General features: G+C 39.9%; 1 protein-coding gene across 4 annotated transcripts in view; it reads right to left on the minus strand.

Annotated features, from left to right (window-relative positions):
- Positions 1-15,034: 15,034 nt before the first annotated feature.
- Cct6b (chaperonin containing TCP1 subunit 6B) overlaps positions 15,035-22,712 on the minus strand; it is a 52,288-nt gene continuing 44,610 nt past the window's right edge. For all 4 annotated transcript variants that reach the window (XM_048794944.1, XM_048794940.1, XM_048794937.1 and 1 more), the window contains 4 exons: positions 17,654-17,787; positions 16,820-16,922; positions 16,074-16,146; positions 15,035-15,567 (listed from right to left, as the gene is read on the minus strand). In XM_048794944.1, the coding sequence (XP_048650901.1) occupies positions 15,495-15,567; positions 16,074-16,146; positions 16,820-16,922; positions 17,654-17,787 (383 nt within the window). In that variant the 3' untranslated portion in view covers positions 15,035-15,494. The remainder of the gene's footprint in view (positions 15,568-16,073; positions 16,147-16,819; positions 16,923-17,653; positions 17,788-22,712) is intronic.

A 22,712-nucleotide genomic window follows, 5' to 3' on the forward strand; every position in this document is an offset into this window, starting at 1 on the left:
TTAGCACCTAAAATGTGCTAGGTGCTGTGCCAGGCTATCTATCTGTCTCACCAGGCCACCCTGTCAACCTGTCCAGGAAAATACTAAAACACTGCAATCCCACTATAAGGATCAGGAAATTGAGTCTCTGGCCAAACTGTTTGACCAGAATCTCTGACCTGAGCCTGGGCAGAGGCTAATTCCTCTGCACCCTAAATCTCAGAAAAGGAGCATCCCCAGACTTTCTCAGAGCCTGCAGAGCCCTGAGGGCCACCGGGTGGCTTCCCCCTGGATTTCCCAGGGGCCTTCCAATAATCCCCTCACCTTCATTTTAAGATGATCAATGTCAGTAACAGGAATTCCCAGTGCTACCATTTGCTTATCAGAGCAGGCTCCTGAGAGTTTTGACTACAAGTTAACTAAAGCAGAAGAGAGCATCAGAATTTCAACGGAGACTGTTTTAATATCTCAGGAAGTGCCACTCTGAGAAATGGAAAGAACAAGCAGAATCACAGTGTCCCCTCAAAACCAAAGGCTTCAGAGCCTGGAGACAAGAAGCCATCGAATGGCAAATCTAGCCATGAGTGGCAGTGGCCTCGGAGAAGGTCACCTGTACCTGGGACTGGCCTGAAGAATTGCATAACAGAGGAACAGAGGCCAGGGCTAGGACAGAGCGGCTGCTCCTTCTTTAGTTTATGGAGCCCCTGAGAGAGCTCCAACAGAGCTTAGCGGGTGCCATCAATGTCGCCGTAGGAATCCTGTTTCAATGGATACGCTGAAGATTTTGCAACTGCAACTGTCTGAGAAGATGACCCCGCAAAACAACTTGGGAAAGTGTAATTATCTCCTCAGTGGATAAGGATTTTCATCCTTAAATGTGGAAATGTTTGAGATACTTAAAGCCACAGGATGAACATTTTTAGATGTTAAAGAATCTGGGCATATTTGGGGCCCTAAGAATTTGTAATGAATAAGAATTGGACCTATTTCAGCAGCAGATCAGCTTCTAATTCCAATCTGAAATATAATTGAATAATCAAATTAGATTTATGATCTTATGTTGTTAAAATAGCCATACTGACTTCATATTAACTGTAAGGTTCTCTAAGATTTCTAAGAATTATTCTTAACTTCTTGGGAAGGTTTATCACTCAGGAAGTAGAGAACTTAAAAATGAAACCTTAAATTTATCAAATGGTATTTTAAATATTTGAAGATGTGCAAGTTTTTGGATGGGACAGACACCATCCAAAAGCCCCTTTAAAGTGACTGCTAAAATTTAGTAGATTGACATGTGGAATAAGAAAAACTAGGGGCTAGGGACATAGCTGAGTTGGTAGAGTGCCTGCCTCACATGCACAAGGCCCTGGGTTCAATCCCCAGCACCAAAAAAAAAAAAACAAGAAAAAGAAAAATCATGGGGCTCAATTTCAAAAGAGAAGAACTAGATCATTATAAAATGCATCACTTAGATCAATTAAACATTCCTTTCAAAATATTTTTTTCTCTGCATTAAAAAGCTATCTCTGAAAACAGAAAATACCTCACGCCTACATAGAAGATTTAGCACAAGCTAAGAGCTAATGCTTCACATGAATGATCTCATTTAATCCTTGCAACCATTCTAGAAGTAGGCACTATTCTCATCATCCACTAGGGACCAAGTGCCGGAGATGGGGTTCTGACTAGACAGCTAGAATTTCAGAGCCATCTGTCTTTTTTTCTGCTTCTTTTTTCGGGGGAGGTACCAAGGATTGAACTCAGGGGCACTCAACCATTGAGCCCCATCCCCAGCCCTATTTTGTATTTCATTTAGAGATAGAATCTCACTGAGTTGCTTAGCGCTTTGCAGTTACTGAGGCTGGTTTTTCCTCCTGCTTTAGCCTCCCAGTCTGCTGGGATTAAAGGCATGCACTGGCACCTGGCTTCAGAGCCATCTATCTGTCTTAATCCCTAGTCTAATTCTCGCCCCCGTGCCCCCACCCCCCTGTTGGGCTGGTTTGGAGCACTTTTCAAACAGCCTGGTCACTGACCTCTTCTTTCCCTCTGATGAAACTAGATGAGTCCACACTCTTCATTAGCACTGGGCCACAGCTCCTGTCCTCACCTCTGGACTTATTTCCACAGCTTTGCTCCTCGATGTGTGGTTCAAGAATTCACAGCATGGGTGTCACCTGGGATCTTATCAGCAAATGTGGCATCTCAGCCACCCCAGGCCTTTCTACATCAGAGTCTGCAGTTCTGGGTTGCCCAGGTGACTGGCGTGAGTCTGGAGAAGGCGTGCTCAGGCGCCTTGCCCTACCTAGCCAAGCAAGTTGCTGCGTGGCTGTTCCTGTGCACTTCTCCCAGGAAGTCACCAGCCTCCTGGGGGAGCAGAGAGTTAATGAGAAAGGTGGCAGAACCGGCTGGCCCAGCCTGGGGCACGTGAGTCCATTTCCACAATTTGAGGTTCTTCTAAAACCAGCTGCCAAGAGAGGTAAATTTTGTTGAACTGCCCAAGGCCACGCTAGTCTTTAATTATACCGATAATGTCCATCTCCCTCCAGGTCGTTGTGACACCTGCAGTTACTGTGTTGCTCTGGCTTGAAACAGCTTGCAGATTTCCTGACAGTAATGGAAGTTTCACAAATTGATTTGGGGAGATTAGGTAGAAAGAGCCTGGCTTGACTGGATGTGAAGCCCATTCTAAGCAGCTCAGAGCCCCATGGCCTTGGTCCCTGCCCAGGGCAAGAGGAAAGAGCAGGCATCAGGGATGAGGATTCCAGGCTTGGCTCTCTTCAAGTGTGTGACCTTGGGCCTGCCACTTCCTTCTGTGCCTCTTCTTCAAAATGAGCACTTTGGACTCCTCTAGATTCACTAGAGGGCTCTCCTGGCTTCCGCTGCTCTGATGGCTGATTCTTAGAGGCTGGCAGAAGGGTTCCCCTTGGAGAGGACCAGCCTCCTCCTCTTCTCCCCATTCACCCAGCCCCCAGCACACATGACTGAGGACAGGGCTCCGTGAGGCTCTGCAGGTGGGCCAGCTTGGCACCCAGGTGCTGCTCCAAGACCCAGAGGAAGGCAAGGACCAGGACCAGCAGCGCAATGGGGCAGAAACAGAAGTGGCCTTGGTGCCAGAGGCCTGGCTGCTCCCACCAGGGCTGCGTCAAATCACCCCATGGCTTTGAGGAAGTCATCTTCTATTTATGGCCATCATTGCCGTCTATGGAAAATGGGGAAATGGGCACAATTATCCCGTCCTGCCCTGCCTTGCTACAGGACGGTTGGGAAAAACCACAGTTAGTGAGCCCTGGGGGCCTTTTGTCTATAGATGAGGGGAGAAGGACCCCATCTTTCAGTTGCCCAGGAGCTGACACACCTGCTTCCAAAAAATCCCTCATGATAGGGTATCTGGAGGCCAGGCCTTGACTGAAATCTCACTGCCCTGTGCTCCTGTCTCATAAGTGACAGTGGTCTCAACACTTTTTATTTTTAATATGTTTTTTAGTTACACATGGATGCAGTATCTTTATTTATTTCTATGTGGTGCTGAGGATCAAATCCAGTGCCTCACATGTATGAGGCAAGCGCTGCTCTGCCACTGAGCCACAACCCAGCCCTGAACACTGTTAAAACATTCCCATGAAGACAGGCAGGGCAGGGACAATGGGAAAGTGACCCAGAGCAGGGGAAGCAGAGTCAGAGCCAGAATAAAGGCCAGGGGTCTGACCTGCTCCCTAAGAGGGTCCTCAGTGGGGGACCCGGACCCTGAATCCACATCATAAAACCATTCCATTGCAGATGGCCAGAGACCCATGTCCCACCCCAGTAGCCCAAAGACTAGGGGAAGTGTCCCTAGTTCCACATCCAGTGAGGTGGAGTTAGGGCTCAGGCCTCCAGGTTCCCCAGGCCCAAGGCCTATCCCTCTAAGCTGGGCCACCTCTGCATCTCTGCCCTTGTCCCTCTGCCTGCCAGCTTCGGTCTCAGCTCCCTCTCCACCAGCAGGCATCTGCATCTTCTAACAGGCTGGCTACCTCCAGCCTCCGGATTTCTGCCAATGCCACGTCCCTGACTCCAGAGCCTCTGTCAGCTGTGGCTGACAGACTCACCCCTGTCACCATCACAGCTAGCAACAGCAAGAAGGGCTTATGGACCTGGGGTTTATTCTAAAATTAAGTTTTCAGTTGAAGTATGAGAAGTATGAGAAAACGCTGCCTCAGGCAGGCAGCCCCCCTCCCTGGCTTCCTCACACAGATGGTTTGTAGCATTTTTAATTAATGCGTGATGGTGCAGATGGGGGCCCCTTAATATCCTGCAGCAAAATGTAGAGGCTGGGGATGGGTGGACCGGGCGGCCCTAGGCAGGCTCTGGACTGGGGCTGGTGCCAGGGCAGGGGAGGGGTACTGCCCTTCAGCCCTGTCTCCTTCAGGGCGGACCTGTGTTTATGGTAGCACCTTGCCAGGTGTGGCCAGCTCTGAGGATGGGAGAGTCACACACTTTAGGTTCTCTGCCCTGTCCCAGCACGTGGGAAAGGAAGGAAGCAGAAGGCCAAGCCACTCTTATCAGAGCAGAGGGTCCTGGAGGGCCAAGCAGACCTGGCCCTAGGAGGTCCTCTGTCCGTCTCTCTCCAGATCTCTGACTTGAGCAAGTCATATAATATCTCTGAGGAAGATGAGGATGGGAGACTCACACCCACAGGCCTGAAAGGATCATGAAGTCTCTGCAGGCCACCATCAGGGCTGGCACACTACCAAGACTCCCCTTCCAAGAGGGGGCCCCGGCCGGGGACCTCACCACCTCCCAGAGTCACACCCAAATCACTTTACCTGTGGTCAACTCTTAATTTGTCTTTAGGTACACTCTGCTTCTCTGAGTAGATTTTGATTATGAAAATTAAGAGAAGATGATACTTTAAAGCTGCTTTGAAAATGGAGTGAAACTACCTTGAATTACTGGCGCAGGCAATCGGGGGCCAGGAGAGGAGAATACAGGGGTCAGCCAGGAGAAAGCTGGGGATCAACACAGGATCCTAACACTTGCCACTGAAGCCCACCAGGTGACAACCAGCTCCCCTCCCCTATCCCAGCCTCAGACTATCCCCACCCCTTGGAGTTTTTGCTCTTCCCTCTAAAATGGGAAACAAGACCAGAGAACGTGTACCTCAGTCGGTATCAAGCAGCCATTCACTCCAAAAAAAAAAAGCCCAGAGCCCCCACTACGTGCCAGAGACTGCCTAGGCACCAAGGATCCCTCCAGGGATAGGAAGCAGTCTGGTTGAAAAGGAGAGGAACAAAACTAAGTCCAGCATTTTATTTCGTTAAATATCAGATAGTGATGAGTGATCTGAAGAAAAAGCAGAGGACAGAAAACGTGTCAGGGGGAGAAGAAATTTTTTTTTCTCTCAAGTGTGACTAAATTAAATGAGGGCCCCAGCCATGCAAGGGTCTGTCTAGGCTGAGGGAAAAGCCAGGGCCAAGTCCCCAAGACAGAATTAAGCTTGGCAGGAGGAACAACAGGGAGACTGATGAGGCTGGAGAGAGTGAGCAGGGGTGGGGGAGGGTGAGAGACAGAGCAGGAAGCCCAAAGCCACTGTGATGGGGGCGGGTCCAGGAGCTCCTTCCTGGATGGAGCCATCTCTCACTTCCTGCCACAACAGCAACCCCATTTCCATGATCTCTGGCTGCCCACGGTTCTGTGAGGACAGGGAGGCCCCAAACTATTTGCCATCCACTGAGGCATCCCAGATGTGGGTTGGCAAGGGAGGGCTGAGTGGCTCTGGGGACAGAGGAAGAAGTACTTCATTATTCATAAGAGAAAAGAGATATGAATCTCTATGGAAAGGGGGGGGTACCATGAAATGTAGACAAATCAGGCAGAGAGAAGGAAGGCAACAAATAATATTAGTGGGTACAATCTACGCCAGGCACTGTTCCTAAGACTTTATAGTATCTCTTCATCTTCCATCAACCCTATGGGGTGGCTACTATCATGATGTCCATTTTACAGATGAAGAAACTGAGAGGCGTAGAACAGTTAAGTAACTTCAAAAGTCAGCCAGTAAAGTGGTGGGCTGATCTGAGTTTGTGCCTGTAGTTAGGTAGGATGCTCGGGGCAGGAACCTGGCTCAACAGAAGCAGCCTGAGTGGTGACAGGGAAAGCCCAGGGAATGAATGTGGCCTGTCCTACTATTTTCTCCCCCAAAAATTCAAAGGTGGTGCTATCTATTCAGTGCCCGGGAAGTTCACACAGCACCCTCCCAGTGGGTCCTTTCAATGACTCTGCAGTAGGTGTTATCCCCAATTTGAACAGGATGATACTGAGACTCAAGAGGTGAAGTAAACTTACTAGGGAGGAGGAAAGATGAGATTCAAATGCAAGGTTTGCCTACCTCCAAATCCCATGCTTTTTCATTCATTCAAAGGCACGTATGGGCTCTTGAGTGGCAGGCACTGAGTTAAGTATTCAAACATGGCAAAGACACTACCTTGGAAGAATCCCTGGGTTAGCACCCGTGTCACCCACAATCTGTATACAGCTGCATAAGGAGCAGTCAATCTTACCCTGACTCCTGGCTGAAGCACGTGAGCTGGGGCAGGGGTTTCATCAGCCTCTGCTGGGTGATTGGCATGATGTCACTCACTGCTCCTTTCCATCAGCTCAGCAGGGTGGGTACTTTACCTGTCCAGTGACACTCTTCCCTACCTCCACAGCATGGGAACTCTGGTTTTATCCCCAACGCACTTAACTAAGCACTACATTTTAAAGCCTCTATTACAATTAACTAGCCATAGGGCCAAGTTCTAGCTAATGAAATACAAGAGGGAGTCATAGTGCGGAACTTCCGGAAAAGCTCCTTAAAAGGAGTGAGACCGTTGAGGTGGCCCTTTCTCCTTGTGTCCTGCTCCCCACCTGTAATAATGGCTGGAGTTCCCATAGACATTATGGATCATAAAAGCAATCTTTAGGTCGGAAATCATATCCTGGAACAAAATAATTAAGGCCCTGGGCCCTAGATGATGGGAAACCCCACGTCCTGATCTCTGTCTGATCATGCCCTACATGTACCCAAATTCCAACGAGTACCTTCTGCATTGCTTATTTTAATATTATTCCTGATCTCAGTCACTGGCATGAGTTTGTTTGTTTTGCAGGGGGATCTGTTTTCATTTTTTGTACTGAGGATTGAACCCAGGGGTGCTTTACCACTGAGCTAAGTCCCCAGCCTCTTTTCTTTTTTTAAATTTTGAGACAGGATCTCACTAAGTTGCTTAGGGCCTCACTAAACTACTGAGGCTGGCCTCAAACTTTCGAGCCTCCTGACTTAGCCTCCAGAGTAAATGCATGTCAGAAACTAATACAATTGTTTTACCATCATCCCACTTGGAAATTGAGGCTGATATGTTGCCCCAAATCTCTGTTGAGAGGAGAAACAGAATTCAAACTTGAGTCTTACTGGTTCCCAAATCCATGACCCTCCCACCCCTTTGGTAAGAAGCCTGTGGAAAATTCAGTCTCAGGATTCATGTGGGCACAGGTGCTGCAGTGGGGTTTAAAGCAGCTGACAACTGCTACACCCCCTGCTTGCCTTAGAAATGCACATCACAGCAGATGACCTTCCCCCATCTCTATGCACTTTCAGGAAGCAGACTGTTCATTTCCCATTTAACATCCTCTCTGCCTCCGAGTTCCAAGTTGCCAGATTCTTTTCAGGGGGCCCAGAAGAAAGACCTATGAATTAATTATCATGCAAACTTGATGATGTACTTTCACAGGAATACCTGTATTTATGAATTCCTTGTAATTTCTGAAGACTAGCTCGTGTTGTCTAAAAACAGGTTTACTTCCTTTCTTGCCTGGAGACACTAAGACCTCTAGTGCCATGTTGAATTGAGCATCTTTGGTCCTGATCTTGGATGGAAGGCTTTCAGGCTTTTGTCCTTACATACGGTGGTGTTTCCTTTAGTTTTCTCTGGATGCCTTTTCATCAGATTGAGAAAGAAAACTATCATATCATTGAGTTTTTATCATGAATTTTGTCATTTTTTTCGGTGTATATATTGGGACAATTTGTGATCTTCGTCCTTTATTCTATTAGTGTGGTGTATTATATTAATTGATTTTGAACATTTTAGACATAAACCAACCTTGCATTCTTGGGATAAATCCCACTTGGTCATAGTGTATAATCTTTATATGAATATTGATTTGGTTTGATATTTTATTTATGATTTTTGCTCAGATATTGTTATGCAATATTCCTGTGATGTCAAGAATACTAATCATACTAATCATTGAACCACCCTCAGGTTCAATGTTTCACTAGGAAGACTCAGGACTCAGCACAGGGTCACATTGATGGGTGTTGTTTGTTTCAGAAATAATACAATAGAAAATCAGCAAAGGAAAAGGCACATGGGATGAGCCCAGAGGAAACTTAGTACAAGCTTCCGAGGGTCCTCTCAGTAGAGTCAGAACGTTCTTAGTTCTTCCAGCAATAAACTGGGACATGTTGTTACCAGTTAAACTCTATTAAGAGATAGAACCCAGGATCTTATTAGCATCAATTTACATTATGCCCTACATGTACCCAAATTCCAAACGCCCAAAAGAAAAATAGGTGTTCGGCATAAACTGTTTAACAGTTTCGACACAATGAGATACTCTTATGAGGGCAATGGGAACACTCCCAAATCCAAGTTTCCAGATGCCAGGCAAGGACGTACTTGATAACTTGAAACTTTCCCTTGCTTTTCTCACGTGTCTGTGTAAAGGTTAACCCTGCTTCTCTAGAAAGTTTAATTTGGAATGACAGAAAAGGGCTCTCAGTTCATGTCATACAGTGCATAGGCAAATCTTTTCCCTGCACTGTAGAGAAAATGACTTTAAGGGCCTGTGGTCTTTCAGCAACATGAGGCCCCCCAGCGCTATAGGAGTTTTACCAGTCAGTCACGATTCTGGGGCACAGATTGGGAGAATGCCAAAGGGGAAGGCAGCAAAGCAAACATTCATTTGGTACACCCCTGGCACGCTCTTCAGGCTGCTTCCAGTCAGCTGCATCCTGTTCTGCCTCCAAAAACACTTCTTTGCTACAGCCAGAGCCAGCAGAGTTGTTGTCACTAGTTAACTTTGTTCTTTATATATTAAAAACCGCAAGCCAACCCTCCTCTGATGCACGCAATTAATGATAATAAAAACAATAACAGCTCAACAGTTAAGCGCAAAGAAGAGATCAAGCACTGTGATGCAGTTTACACATACCAACTTATTCTCACAACAATCTAAGATAGATAGGTTATTAGCTTTCTTTAAAGAAAGGGGAGGAGGAAACAGGTGCAATAACTAGCCAAGGTTGCACAATGAATCCACAGCAGAGATGGAAAAGGATCCCATGTCTCACACACTGTGGTCCCAGAGCTGGCATTCTAAGCCACCAGCACAACCACACCACAAAGACAACCCCCCAAGACAGAGGAGGTTTCTGGCACTGGCTTCCTCATAGAATAGTCCCTCACCTTCTCTGATCTGGATTAGTGAATAAGGTAAAAAAAGAGTACTTTTGGGCTGGGGATACAGCTCAAAAGTACTCTTTTTTCACCTGTGATTGCCTCACATGCACAAAGCCCTGGTTCAATCCCCAGCACCACAAATAAATAAATTAAATTAAACTAAGGTATTGTGTTTATCTACAATGAAAAAAAAAAAATTTAAAAAGAGTACTTTTGAGATTGAAGTTTAGTGAAGATAAAAATACAAAACAAACAAAAAGAACAAGTAATCCAAACAATGATACACAAATGGGTAAACCTCTAAACAAAATTCCCTTCAGTCGTTAGCATCCTCCAGAAGACATGTAGAAATACAGGGGCCTTTTTTGCTGTCTCAAAAAATGGGAGTTACTATTGGCCTTAACGCCTGGACACCAGGATGTAAAACCTCCTAACAGTCAAGCACAATGAGCCATGCTAATAAACAGCACTCCTGCTAAAAAATGCTCTCCTTATATATATATATATATATATATATATATATCTCCAGAGCTATAGAAGGAGGCAACAGGAAAGATCCCTTGAAGCTCACTGCTTTCAGAGCCTTACTTTATCTTGAGCTTTTGTGAAATACATGCTAGGCAAGCATATGGCCCAAACCTTCCCTAATATAGATTTATTTCCAAGGCGTGGACAGGAGCCAGATTTAGGCCCACGGGCTATTTGTCCAACAAGACATTTGGCTCCTTCCTGGCCCAGGCAGTGAACAGACATAGGGCTACACCAGCTGATTCTTGGACTAAGCAATTGGAAAACATTAAGAGTCTCAGAAGAAAGCAAACTGTGGTCATTGCTCATCAAGACTGTCATCAGCTCAGTTCTGTACTGGCAAGGACTCTGTTGAGCATGGAGAAGGTCTTGGCGAGTCAGGCCAATGGGAAAACCATTCCTTACCATCTGTGGGTTCTAGGGAAATGCCAGCACCCCATCTGGTACTTCCCTTCTCTCTGTCCTTGACCACAACATCCCTCAGTAGAAGTCCAACTCAGGTCCCCAAGTTTCCTCTTTCAAGAAGGGCTAATATTTATGAAATAATTAAAGATCAGGAATGTATGATCAACTCCATATTATAAGTCATTTTCCACTAGAGTCAAACAAAACTGATCTTCCAGTTTCCCATCTCTATCCCTTTGCTATACAGATGTTTCTTGACTTACAATGGGTCACATCCTGATGAACCCATTATAAGTTGAAAATATCATAAGTCAAAATGCACTGAATACACCGGATACACCAAACGTCCTAGCTTAGCAATGCAGTACATTGTGAAGTACAGGTTATTTGCCCTCGAGATTGGGTGGCTGGTTGGGAGCTGTGGATCCCTGCTGCTGTCCAGCAACCAGAGAGCATCACACTGAATATTGTCAGCCTGGGATAAGATCAAAAATTAAAATCTGAAGTACTGTTGCTACTGAATGCATTTCACTTTTATACAATCTTAAAGTCAAAAACTCCTAGGTTGAACATTATATGGAAGGGACCATCTGTATAGCCAAACATCTGACCAGGAAAGGTATGATTGAAAATTAAATCTAATTGATGGGGCATTTGATTTCCTCGTTGGTAATCCTAAAGACCTCTATTCTAGAATAGAATAAGGAAAGCAAGACTATTAAGAGAGTCACTGGGGATGCCCTTAATGATTGTATCCTTGTTCCCTAGATCTCTTTGACAATTATATAGGCAGCTGTAAAGGAAGAGTGAATGGATTGTTACGAGGCCTTAATACCTACAGATATTAAACTGAATTATGTTCAAGAGCCAAACCCCTGGGATAGCAGTGGTACTGTGGGAGGCTAGGAGAGCAGTGTTATATGACTATGAGACAAGATCAAAACATAAAGCAATAGTGATGGCACCAATAAAGTGACTGCAAAGTAATAGTTATTGTTACAGAAAGGACTGTGAAAAAAAAAGGTAACAAACAGTTAAGAGAATGGCAGACGGGGGATAACGATTTTTGGCTCATGATATTTTAACTGAAACCAGGAGATTTATGAAACAATCTAAGGATAAAATCTTTTTTTATTTTTAAGGGAACTGTCATAAATTTTTATGGACTTACAAGTTGGATACTCTCCAAAAGACAGAAAAATCAAACAATTTGCATAGATAGGTCTGGCAGTTCTAGCACATTGCAGACTTCCTAATGTGGACCACTTTCTACCTTGCCCTAATTTACAAACAAAAATGCTAGAGAACATATATGGCCCACAATGAGATACCATTCCACACCTCTTAGGTGGCCATTATCAAAAGATAACAACAGTTAGAGAAGATAATGCTGAGTAAAGTTAGCCAATCCCAAAAATCCAAATGCCGAATGTTTTCTTTGATATAAAGAGGCAGATTCACAGTGGGCTAGGGAGAGGGAGCATGGGAGGAGTAGATGATAGATAGGGCAGAGGGGTGGAAGGGGAAGGGAGGGGCATGGGGTAATTAATGATGGTTGGATGTGATGATCATTATTATCCAAAGTACAGGTATGAAGATACAAATTGGTGTGAATATACTTTGTATACAACCGGAGATATGAAAAATTGTGCTCTAAATGTGTAATAAAAATCATAATGCATTCCTCTGTCATATATAAAGAAAGAAGAAAAAATAAAGTGATATGTACCAGTAAAAAAAATAAATAAATAAAAATGTTTGCTAAAAAAAAAAAAAAAGATAACAGTGGAGATGAACAGAAATTGAATCCTTGTATATTGCTGGTGGGTACGCAAAATGTATGGTAATTCCCCCCAATATTAAAAACAGAAATTACCATATGATCCAACAATTCCACTTGTGGGCATATATTCAAAAGAACCGAAAGCAGAAAATGTGCTCTGCTCAGGAATGCTATATGAAATTGAAACCCTAGGTCTACACCATGCTCAGGTGTGGATGATGAAATTATAATACCTGAGATTTAAAAAAAAGGGTAAAAGTAAGTGCTATGCTTTATAAATTGCCAATGAAAGTGCAGAAAACAATGGACTAATTTTTGAAAAGTGCTGAGAAAAAAACAACAGAACTCAGAATTCTCTGCGCAGGTAAATTAGCAATGAAAATAGTAAGGCACAATAAAGAATTTTTTGAGGGAAACAGACCTACACAAGAAGGACTAAAGATACGTGAGGGTGTATGTGTGTGTGTGTGTGTGTGTGTGTGTGTGTGTGTGTGTGTATATATATATATATATATATATACATACATACATATATACTTACATACACACACAAATATATGTGTATACACATATATATAATATATATTATATATTATATGTTATCTTTTTATAATAATATATATCTTACATATATATGTAAGATATATAATGTATATATCTAGAGAAAGTGAAAAATAAAGTGTTATGTTTTGGTTGTGAGGATTCCCCCAAGAGCTCATGTGTGAGACAATGTAAGAGGATTTAGAGGAGAAATGACTGGATTATGAGAGCCTTAACCCAATCAGTGAATTAACCCCTATTGGGGATGAACTGAGTGGTAAAGGAAGGCAGGTAGGGTATGGCTGGAGGAGGTGGGTCACTGGGGGGCGTGCCTTTGGGGTATTCATTTTGTATCTCCTCAGTGGAGTTTCTCTCCCCCTTCCTGATCATCATGCTTCCATCCACTACACTCTTCCTCCCTGATGTCCTGCCCCACCTTGAACCCCAAGGAATGGGGCTGGCTCTCTATGGACTGAGACCTCTGAAACCATGAGCCCCCCAAGTAAACTTGTCCTCTGCTAAAATTGTTCTTGTCAGGTCTTCTAGTCACAGCAGCGAAAAAGCTGACAAAAGCAGAAAGTGAGCCCAAAAAGAAGAAAATAGTTGCAAGAAAGGTACTATTGAACAAAGAAATTAATAAACATGAAAAACCCAATAGGAACTGACTTTATAAAACAATAATTATTATTATAAGACTAATTTAGGGAATTTAAAAACAAAATGGAACTAAAATGCTGAATAAGAAAACACAAGCCAGGCACATACATGCCTGTAATCCCAGGTACTAGGGAGGTTGAAGCAGGAGGATTGTGAGTTCAAACCTAGCTTCAGCAACTCAGTGAGACCTTGTCTCAAAATTAAAAATAAAAAGGGCTGGGGATGTAACTCAGTGGTAGAGTGCCCTGGGTTCAACCCCTAGTGGAAGTAAGTGGAAAATAAAAGCAGCAAAAGCATATCTATAGGATAACTACTTACACTTTTCAAGCCAAAAAAGAATATCTTTACACTGTCCCAGATATTTGCACATATATTAAAAACAAAAAAATGCACAGGGGTCAAAGATTATCTCTAGGGGTAAAGGATAGGAAAAGCAAATGATGGGGTATGAGTGGTTAAAAATGATGCTTTAATTAACATTCACACTTTAATTTCTTAAAAAGAAAATCAAAAACAAACATGGCAAAATGTTACTATTGATTAAAGCTAGGTAAAGGGTACAAAGTGTTTATTATTTGCTCTCCTTTTTCTACATTTTAAATATTTCCTAATTTAAACATTTTACATAGAAAAGGTCCAGCAATATGCATGGTATGTCCATTTTAAAAGTCCTATACTACAGAATAAGGCATAGGTTTAAAAAGGAGATCTTTGTTTATAATAAAAAAGTTAAAAATAGAATTATATTATTTATAAACATAAAATTTATAATAGAAATAGGATATTGTTTGATTTATTTTCAAAATAAATTGAAGTGTAACCATACAATGAAATGCCACGTAAGACAGTTCAGAAGTTTAATTATTGACTTGGAAAGATATTGACAACATTTCAAGTGAAAAAAAATGACTATAAAATTATAGGTGTTAAACTAGGGGAAACCTACATGCACAAATAGATCAAAGATCCATTAATGTACCTACCATATTTTAATCCCTTAGACCCACGAAAAGTTAACCAAAAGGAACCTAACAACAATTAAAAAGTATAATAGATTAATTCTAGAGTTTGGAACATGAAAGATATTACTGTAATACCTATATAAGGGGAATGAAGGGAAGGGACGGGGATGGGAGGAAAGATAGTAGAGTGAATCAGACATAACTTTCCTATGTTAATATAGGAATACATGATCAGTGTAACTCCACGTTATGTGCAACTACAAGAATGGGAAGTTATGGGCTGAGGTTGTGGCTCAGTGGTACAGCGCTTGCCTAGTATGTGTGAGACACTGGGTTTGAGTCTCAATACCACATATAAATAAATAAAAAATAAAGGTCCATTAACAACTAAAAAATAACTTAAAAAAGAATGGGAAGTTATTATACTCAATGTATGTGTAATATGTCAAAATACATTCTACTGTCATGCACAACTAAAAAGAACCAAAAAAAACAGAGGCATTCAAAGCCCAAAACAATTATTTTAAAGAATTGATGCTAACAATATCTACCTTTTCAGGTGAAAGTACTTTATTATATATTCAGATCTGAATTAGCACAGTAACCTAAGTTGTTGATCACACATAAAATCAAATACACAAAAGAGCCAGGTAAAATATAAGATATCTATTAAATAAATATCAGGTAATGTAAATCAATGCAATCCATAAAGTGATGCTATATTTATAAAAGGAAAGAGTAGCAACAAGAATTTACTGAAGGACTTTCAAGACAGTAAACAGTTTGTCTTACTACGTTTATACCCTCTGATAAATGGGGAATTGATTTAGATTCTAAAACCTGTGCTGCATATTTGAATAATTAAAAGTTATCACAAAATATCTAACAATCATAATAGATTCTATTTTATAAAAATTGCAATAGCTTACAAAACACAGAGTAAGGAGTTAGGACTCTGAAAAAAAATTTTCCATTATATCCTTTTACTGTGAAAACATTTCTTGGGCTCTTTATAATTTGATGATCTTTGAGACGATTTAAACCATAATATATAAGCTACATTTATTTTGTAAAAATTAAGAATGGCCTAGGCTATCCAACAACAGTTGAATGTCAGATGCCCTGAATTGTCTTCCAGAAGAGTTGGATTTCATTTCATCACCCTTTGAGAGAAGACATCCCAGCTCGCATAATTTCATCAACCAGGAGAATGTTGGTGGCAATCACTGTGCTAAGGGAAGAGATGAGAGTGAGTAAAGCCTCTACCCTGTGCTTATCCTTCCCCAGAAACCTGCAGCTATGAAGCACTTTTTCCTTCAATTATGTTAGTGTGAGATTTTACAAGGCAAAGCTATTATAAATACAAATCATGCTTTGTATCACAATTCAACTCCTTCGCTGATAAGGTGGAAGACTGATTTATATTCCTGCAAAACTAGGCTTATTGTTAAGCACATGGTTTGATTTTCCACACAATGCAGATGGTACTATTTCAGAAAAGTTTGCTCTTTTCTTTCCCCCTCAGACAGTGAGATTAACCTTTCCTACAGCTAATACTGCTACAACCAAAATATAAAAGGGAATGTAAAATTATAGAAGCTAGTTTTAATAACTGGGTCATACCTTCTCAAATGCTTGACAATTTTTCCACTGTATGGTCACAAAAATAATAGAAATATTTTAATGTTATCAATTATACACTTAATGATATTTCTCTTTATGTTACTACCAACTTACCAAGAGTGAAGAAGTTGTTTTTTCACACAATAATTATCCCAAACTCCTGTATCTGCTGGTACCATTGACTCCCCTGCAAAGTAAACATACACACACACACACACACACATATATATATATTCTTTTTTTTTTTTTAAACAGTGCTGGGGATTGAACTCAGAGCCTTGCTCATGGTTCAGTGTAGGCAAGTGATAGGCAAGTGCTCTACCACTGAGCTACAACCCCAGCTTCAAATAAAACATTTAAATACTATGCTGTACTCAATCAGTGTTGATTGGTATAGTCTGACAATATTTAATACTACTTTTGTCAGAGTCATCAATGACCTCCATGTTGTTAAATCCAGTGGTCAATTTCCAGGCCTCATCCAGCAGCAGAATTTAACACAGCTGATAACACCCTCTTGTATTTTGTCCTCCAGGACACCACACTCTCCTATTTTTCTTTCTTTTGTACTAACGGTTCCTTTTCCCTGAGCTCTTAATGTTGGAGTACTCAAAGGTTCAATCCATTATTCTTCTCTTCTTTCTCTGCACTTACCCCCAAGGTGACCTCATCCAGTTTCCTAGATTTAAACGGTACACCCTCATGACTCTGGATGTTTTAAGAGATCTAAAAGTAAACTAGAGGCATCCAATATTTAAGTAATAAATTCACCCAAACACCCACCCCTTACTATAAGATCTGGATCAATGAAGAATATCTTCTTTCTTTATTAAGCAATTAATTTTTCTTCAGTTTCTTACCTGTATTCAAATCTATGCCAACCAGTTGCTTTGATTCTGAATGCTCAGCCTGAATTTTTACTAGTGTTTCCTGCAAGTCATAACCAGAATTCTGAGCCAGAACCTTTATGAATAAAAATAATAATAAATACATGTGTTAAATACCTTTACATATATATTTTAACACCAAATATAAAATTAATTCACTATTAGTCTTTTGAAAATATATCCACAATACAGTAATCATTTCCTTTTGAAGAACTCCATCCTTAAACTACATCAAAATATTGTCTATTTAGTAGTGTTTTTATTTATTTAAGCATTTCCCCTATGCACCTCACACTAAATTCTGAGGACACTTGAGTTCCCTCACCCCATTAATTTCCTTTCTTTTAAATTTAAATTTAAAATTCTTTTAAATGTGGAAAAAAGGAGACTAGTATTCTTTCTCTAGTCCTCTAGCCACATGTCCCTCAATTTCTCCTAGCCACTTGCCAAAGAAAGCATATTTGCAGCCCTTTTTTGCCCCTCATCTTCAGGAAGACAGCCATGACCTGTGGTAAAAGGGAGAGAGACATCCGCACTCCAAAACAGGCTCATGTCAAGGTGGTCCCCAACAAATGGCTGATAAAGCTACCAAGAAAATAATCTGGCTATTTCATGAAACTCCTAAAAGGATCTGAGCTATTAACCCAAAAATTTCCCTGCTTGAGTGTAAAATATATAAAACTGTGTGAGGATTTACAAATTAGCACCTGTCTTTCTCCTCTGCTAACTGTTCAACAGTATGGACGATATGCAATTAAACATCTTTAGATCTAACCAGTTATTATTTGGCCAGTAGAATGGTTGTACCTTGGGAATAATGAGTAAGGCATCAGCAAAAGCTTGGACTCCAAGACGAGCTCTTCCCTTTACACTGTGCTTGTGCTTAACAAGAGCTTCAGCTATTGCCACTTCAACTGCACCAGCCCCTGGAACCACACAACCTATCCAAGGAAAAAATGATTGGCAAGATACACCATATAGGAAAAGAGAGGAAGAGGAAAATGCAATCAGCCAAGCAAACATGATCTATTACCTTGCCTACCCCTACAATATTTTTAAGTATATACAGAAGTCAAATAAATCACACAGCTGAGTAATTAGTTGTCCTACAAAGCATTATGAAATTAAATAATTAAGGATGGTAGCGCTGGAGTTGTGGCTTAGTGGTAGAGCACTTGCCTAGCATGGGTGAGCACTGGATTTGATTCTAAGGACCACATATAAATAAATAAAATAAAGGTCCATCAATAACTAATAAAAATATTTTTAAAAAATAATAATTAAGCATGGTATAGATAAATGGCTATAAATATCTAATTTCATTTTTTATTTTCTGGCAAATAAATTGTAGATTTTTTTTTCACTTTCACCTTCATCTTATTCTTCTATGACTACATGGAAAAGGTAGCTATTCATAATTTATAGTAGCAGGTAATTATAATATCTGATTTGAAAACTTTTTAGGCCAAGATACTTTGGGCAGAGTTTTTGGGTTGAAATTCTTGAGACTCAATGAAGTATTTGTTGTTTGCATTAGAGCAGAACCCAAACTGCTATTGTCTCGAGAGGGGTACTTCAGCTTGGAGCCATCCATGCTCTTAACATTTGTCACAGAAAAAAATGGCAGGATGAGTCAATAAGTGAGGCACTAAGGATTTCTTTATGGACAACAAAGAAATTCACATTCAGAGGAACTGTGGGCAATCCTCACCTCTCAGGAGTTTAACGCCAAATATAAAAGTAATTCACTATTAGTCTTGTGAAAATACATCCATAATACAGGTGATGTGGCCAGATTTGACTCTCTGATTATATATATAATTTGGGGGGCAGCAGTGGGGTGGCATCCTAAGTAGATGAACCACAGTTAAAATTTTGTTGATTTGGAAAATGTTTAAAAATATTTTTGGAGATCAAATCTATGGCAACCAAGTTTCATGGCGACTACTCTGTATCTGGAGGTCAGAATATTCTTCTTTGATCAAATATCCTTAGACATAATCACCTGTGGGAAAAGTGTACAAGTTCCTCATTTGGGTGGCATTTTAATTAATAATATGTATAATCTTTTAGAAGTATACATTCAGTGTTGCTTTTCCTCAACCAAAGAAGCAAGTTTGACATAACTTGTCTCCATAGTGAGGTCTCCATTACTAAGAGTCTCTCCTCATTGGACTGTTTTAGTTTACCTGTCTCACTACCTGAGAAAAAAATTAGGTGGTCTTACTCTTCTAAGGCAAGAACTTTTCTTAAACATATCAATTTTCAAACCAGGTTATTACTTTTACATCTTCTTGTATAGTTTTATAAGACTTATGACTTATTTGAATCACAAACTTGCTTTAAAACCACCTATCTTTAAACAAAACTATACAAACACAATTGCTTCCTTTATTGCATATCCTTTTTTAAATTACTATGTCCTTTCTCCACTTCACTTTCCACATAACCACTGAAAGAATTGTTTACCCACAATGTGATTATATCCTTATATCCTGCTCACACTTTTTAAAAAGGTTCCTTGCTAAATTCAGAATATACTCAAAAGAATATTCGTATGTATAAGGTATAAAGAATAAATGTACAAATAAACAAATTAACCCATGTACCTAACTACCCAGTTTAAGAGATTACTAGTACTTTTTGAAAATGTCCCTGATCCCACCCCCCTGTGAAAACAGCATATCAAAAATTGTGGAATGCTGCTAAAACAGTAGAGAGACATCTGTACCACTAAACACCTGCATTAGAAAAGAAGAAAGTCAGGTGTGGTGGCACATGCCTGTAATCCCAGCTACTCAGGAAGCTGAGGCAGGAGGATTGCCAAATTCAAGGCTAGTCTGGACAACTTAATGAGACTCTGTCTCAAAATTTTCAAAAAAGTGGGGCTGGGGGTGTATCTCAGTGGTAGAACATTCCCATAGCATTGGTGATAACATCCTGAGTTCAATCCCCAGTATTACCAAAAAAAAAAAAAAAAGAAAGAAAAAAGAAAAGAAAGCTCTTCAAACTGATGAACTCAGCTTATACCTTAAGAAATAAGAAAGGGAACAGCAAATGAAACCTAATGTAAGCAAAGGAAAGGAAACAATAAAGATCATAGTGGAAATTAATGAAATAAAAATGATAAATGTGAAAAGTGACATCAATACATATTATACCAATATTAAGATTAATAATAAAAGAATATTGTGAGCAACTTTATACCAATAAAATTAAAAACTTAGATCAGAAGTTGGAAAACTTTCTGCAAAAGGCAAGTTAATAAATATTTTAGGCTATGTAGATGATATCACCTCTTTTCCAACTATTTAACTCTCCTACTCTAACACAAAAATAACCACAGACAATACATGAACAAATGGGATGTCTGTGTTCCAATAAAACTTTACCAAAAACAGCAAGTCAGATTTAGTTCATGGGAAGAAATTTGATGGTCCCAACTTAGATGAAATGGACAAATTCTTGCAAGACACAGACTACTAAAGTCCAATAAAAAAAAAGAGGAAACTATAATATCCTTATATCTATTAACAATGAGATTGAATTTGTAGTTAAAAGCTGTCGCATAAAGAAAACTCCAGTTTCAGATGGTTTTACTGACAGATTCTACCAAACATTTAAGGAAGAAGTAATACCAATCCTACACACTTCAAATTTTTAAAAACCTTGAACAGGAAGAAAGACTTTCCAACTCATTCTATAAAGAGAACACTATTCTAACACCAAATAAATAAATAAATAAAGGCAATACAAGAAAAAATATAGAGAGACCTATACCCCTTATATAGACGTGAAAATTCTTACAGAATTTTGGTCATTCAAGTCCAACAATATATAAAAAGGCTAATCCATTTAACAGCATTATTCACAAAAGCCAAAAGGTAGCTGTGGCACAAGTTTCCACCAACAGATGAATAGATGAATAAAATGTGGTATGTACATACAATATAATAATCAATTATATTTCAATCTTAAAAAGGGAGGAAATTCTAGCTTATCCTACAACATGGATAAACTTTGATGCCATTATGTTAAGTGAAAGAAGTCAAACACAAAAGGACCAGTTGTATTATTTTATTCCCATAAGGTACATGGTGTGGTAAAATTCATAGAGAAAGAAAGTAGAATTGTGGGGGCAGCAAGCCTAGTACTCTGGGTTCAATCCCCAAAACTGCAAATAAATCAATTAATTAAATTTCCATTTTCAAAAAAAAAGCAAGGGGATAGAGTAGAAATGGGAAGTTATTATTTAATGGTACAGTTTTATTTTACAAGATGAAAAATGTGTGGGTAGATCATGTAGTGGTTGTACAATAGTGTGAATGCACTTATTACTACTGGAACTATACACTCAAAAATTGTCAAACCATAAATTTTATTATACATATTTATCACAATTTAAGAATAATTTTAAGTTTTAAAATTTAAGAATAATTTATTTTTAAAAAATACAAATGCATTATAACTAAGTAGTTTATCCCAAGAATGTAAACTTGATTGAATGTTTGAATCAGTATAATTTACCACTTTAAAAAACTGAAAGAAAAATAATATGATCATCTCAATAGATGCAGAAAAAGCACATGACAAATCCAGTATCTATTCTTGATTAAAAAAAAAAAAAACTGCAGTGCACAGTGACACAATCCTGTAATACCGACTACTCAGGAGACTGAGGAAAGGGGAAATCATAAGTTCAAGGCCAGTCTTGGCAATTTTGTGAGATCCTGTCTGAAATTTAAAAAAAAAAAAAAAACAACTAAAGGCTTGGAATGTAGCTCAGTGATAGAGCTTAGCATGCACAAGTCTTTAGGTTCAATCTCCTAATACTACAACAACAATAACAACAACAACAATAATAATAACAATAATAATAAATAATAAAAACTCTCATTCAACTAGATATAGAAGACAACTTCCTCAGCCTGATTAGAAAAAAAAATCTACAGCTGATAAAATATATAATGGCAAAAAATGGAATGCTTTCTATCTGTGTTAATGAGCTTTTCTTTCCTTTTACAAAATACCTGAGGAAACAACTTAAAGGAAGAATGATCTATCGTTTGTAACACAGTTTCAGCAGTCTTAGTGCATGGTGGGGTGGCTCCACTGCTGTGGGCTGGAGTAGGGCAGAACATCCTGGCAGAGAAGTCATGGTACAGCAGAGCTGCTCATTTTACAGAGGCCAAGAAGCCCAGGAGGAGGGGAGCTGGGGAGAAGGGCAGGCCTCAGGGACCCACTTCCTTCAACTGGGTCCCACCTCTCATATTTTCCGTCAATGATTAATCTGTTGACAGGATCAGAGCCCTCATGATCCAATTACTTCCTAAAAGCTCCATCTCTGAACATTGCTGCACTGGGAACCAAGACTTCAACAAGTGAGGCTTTGAGAGAAATTCCAGATCCAAAATATAATGACATCTACGATTAGGAGTAAGTAAAGGATGTCCACTCTCATCATTTCTATTCAATGTTGTATTAAAGTTCTAGCCCATGAAATTAAAAAAAAGAAAGAAATGATAGTCATCCAGATCAGAAAGGAAGAAGTTAAATTGTCTTTATTAGTAGACTACATGACCATTTATATAGAAAGTTCAATGAAACTTTTATTTAAAAAGGCTATTCAGACTAACAAGTGAGTTTAGCAGGCTGTAGAATTCAAGATCAATACACATTAATCAACTGTATTTCTTCTATATGTTAGTGACTAACAGCCCGAAATTGAAATTTTAAAATATAATAGTAATCGAACTATCTGAAACAGCTAGGGCTAAATCTAGCTAATTAACAGATGCATTAACTTTCGTAGTTATCATTTTTATGGTGACAACACTTAAAAATCTAGTCTTAGCATTTTCAACAA

This window comes from Marmota marmota, unplaced genomic scaffold, assembly GCF_001458135.2.
Source record: "Marmota marmota marmota unplaced genomic scaffold, marMar, whole genome shotgun sequence".
NCBI lineage: Eukaryota > Metazoa > Chordata > Mammalia > Rodentia > Sciuridae > Marmota > Marmota marmota.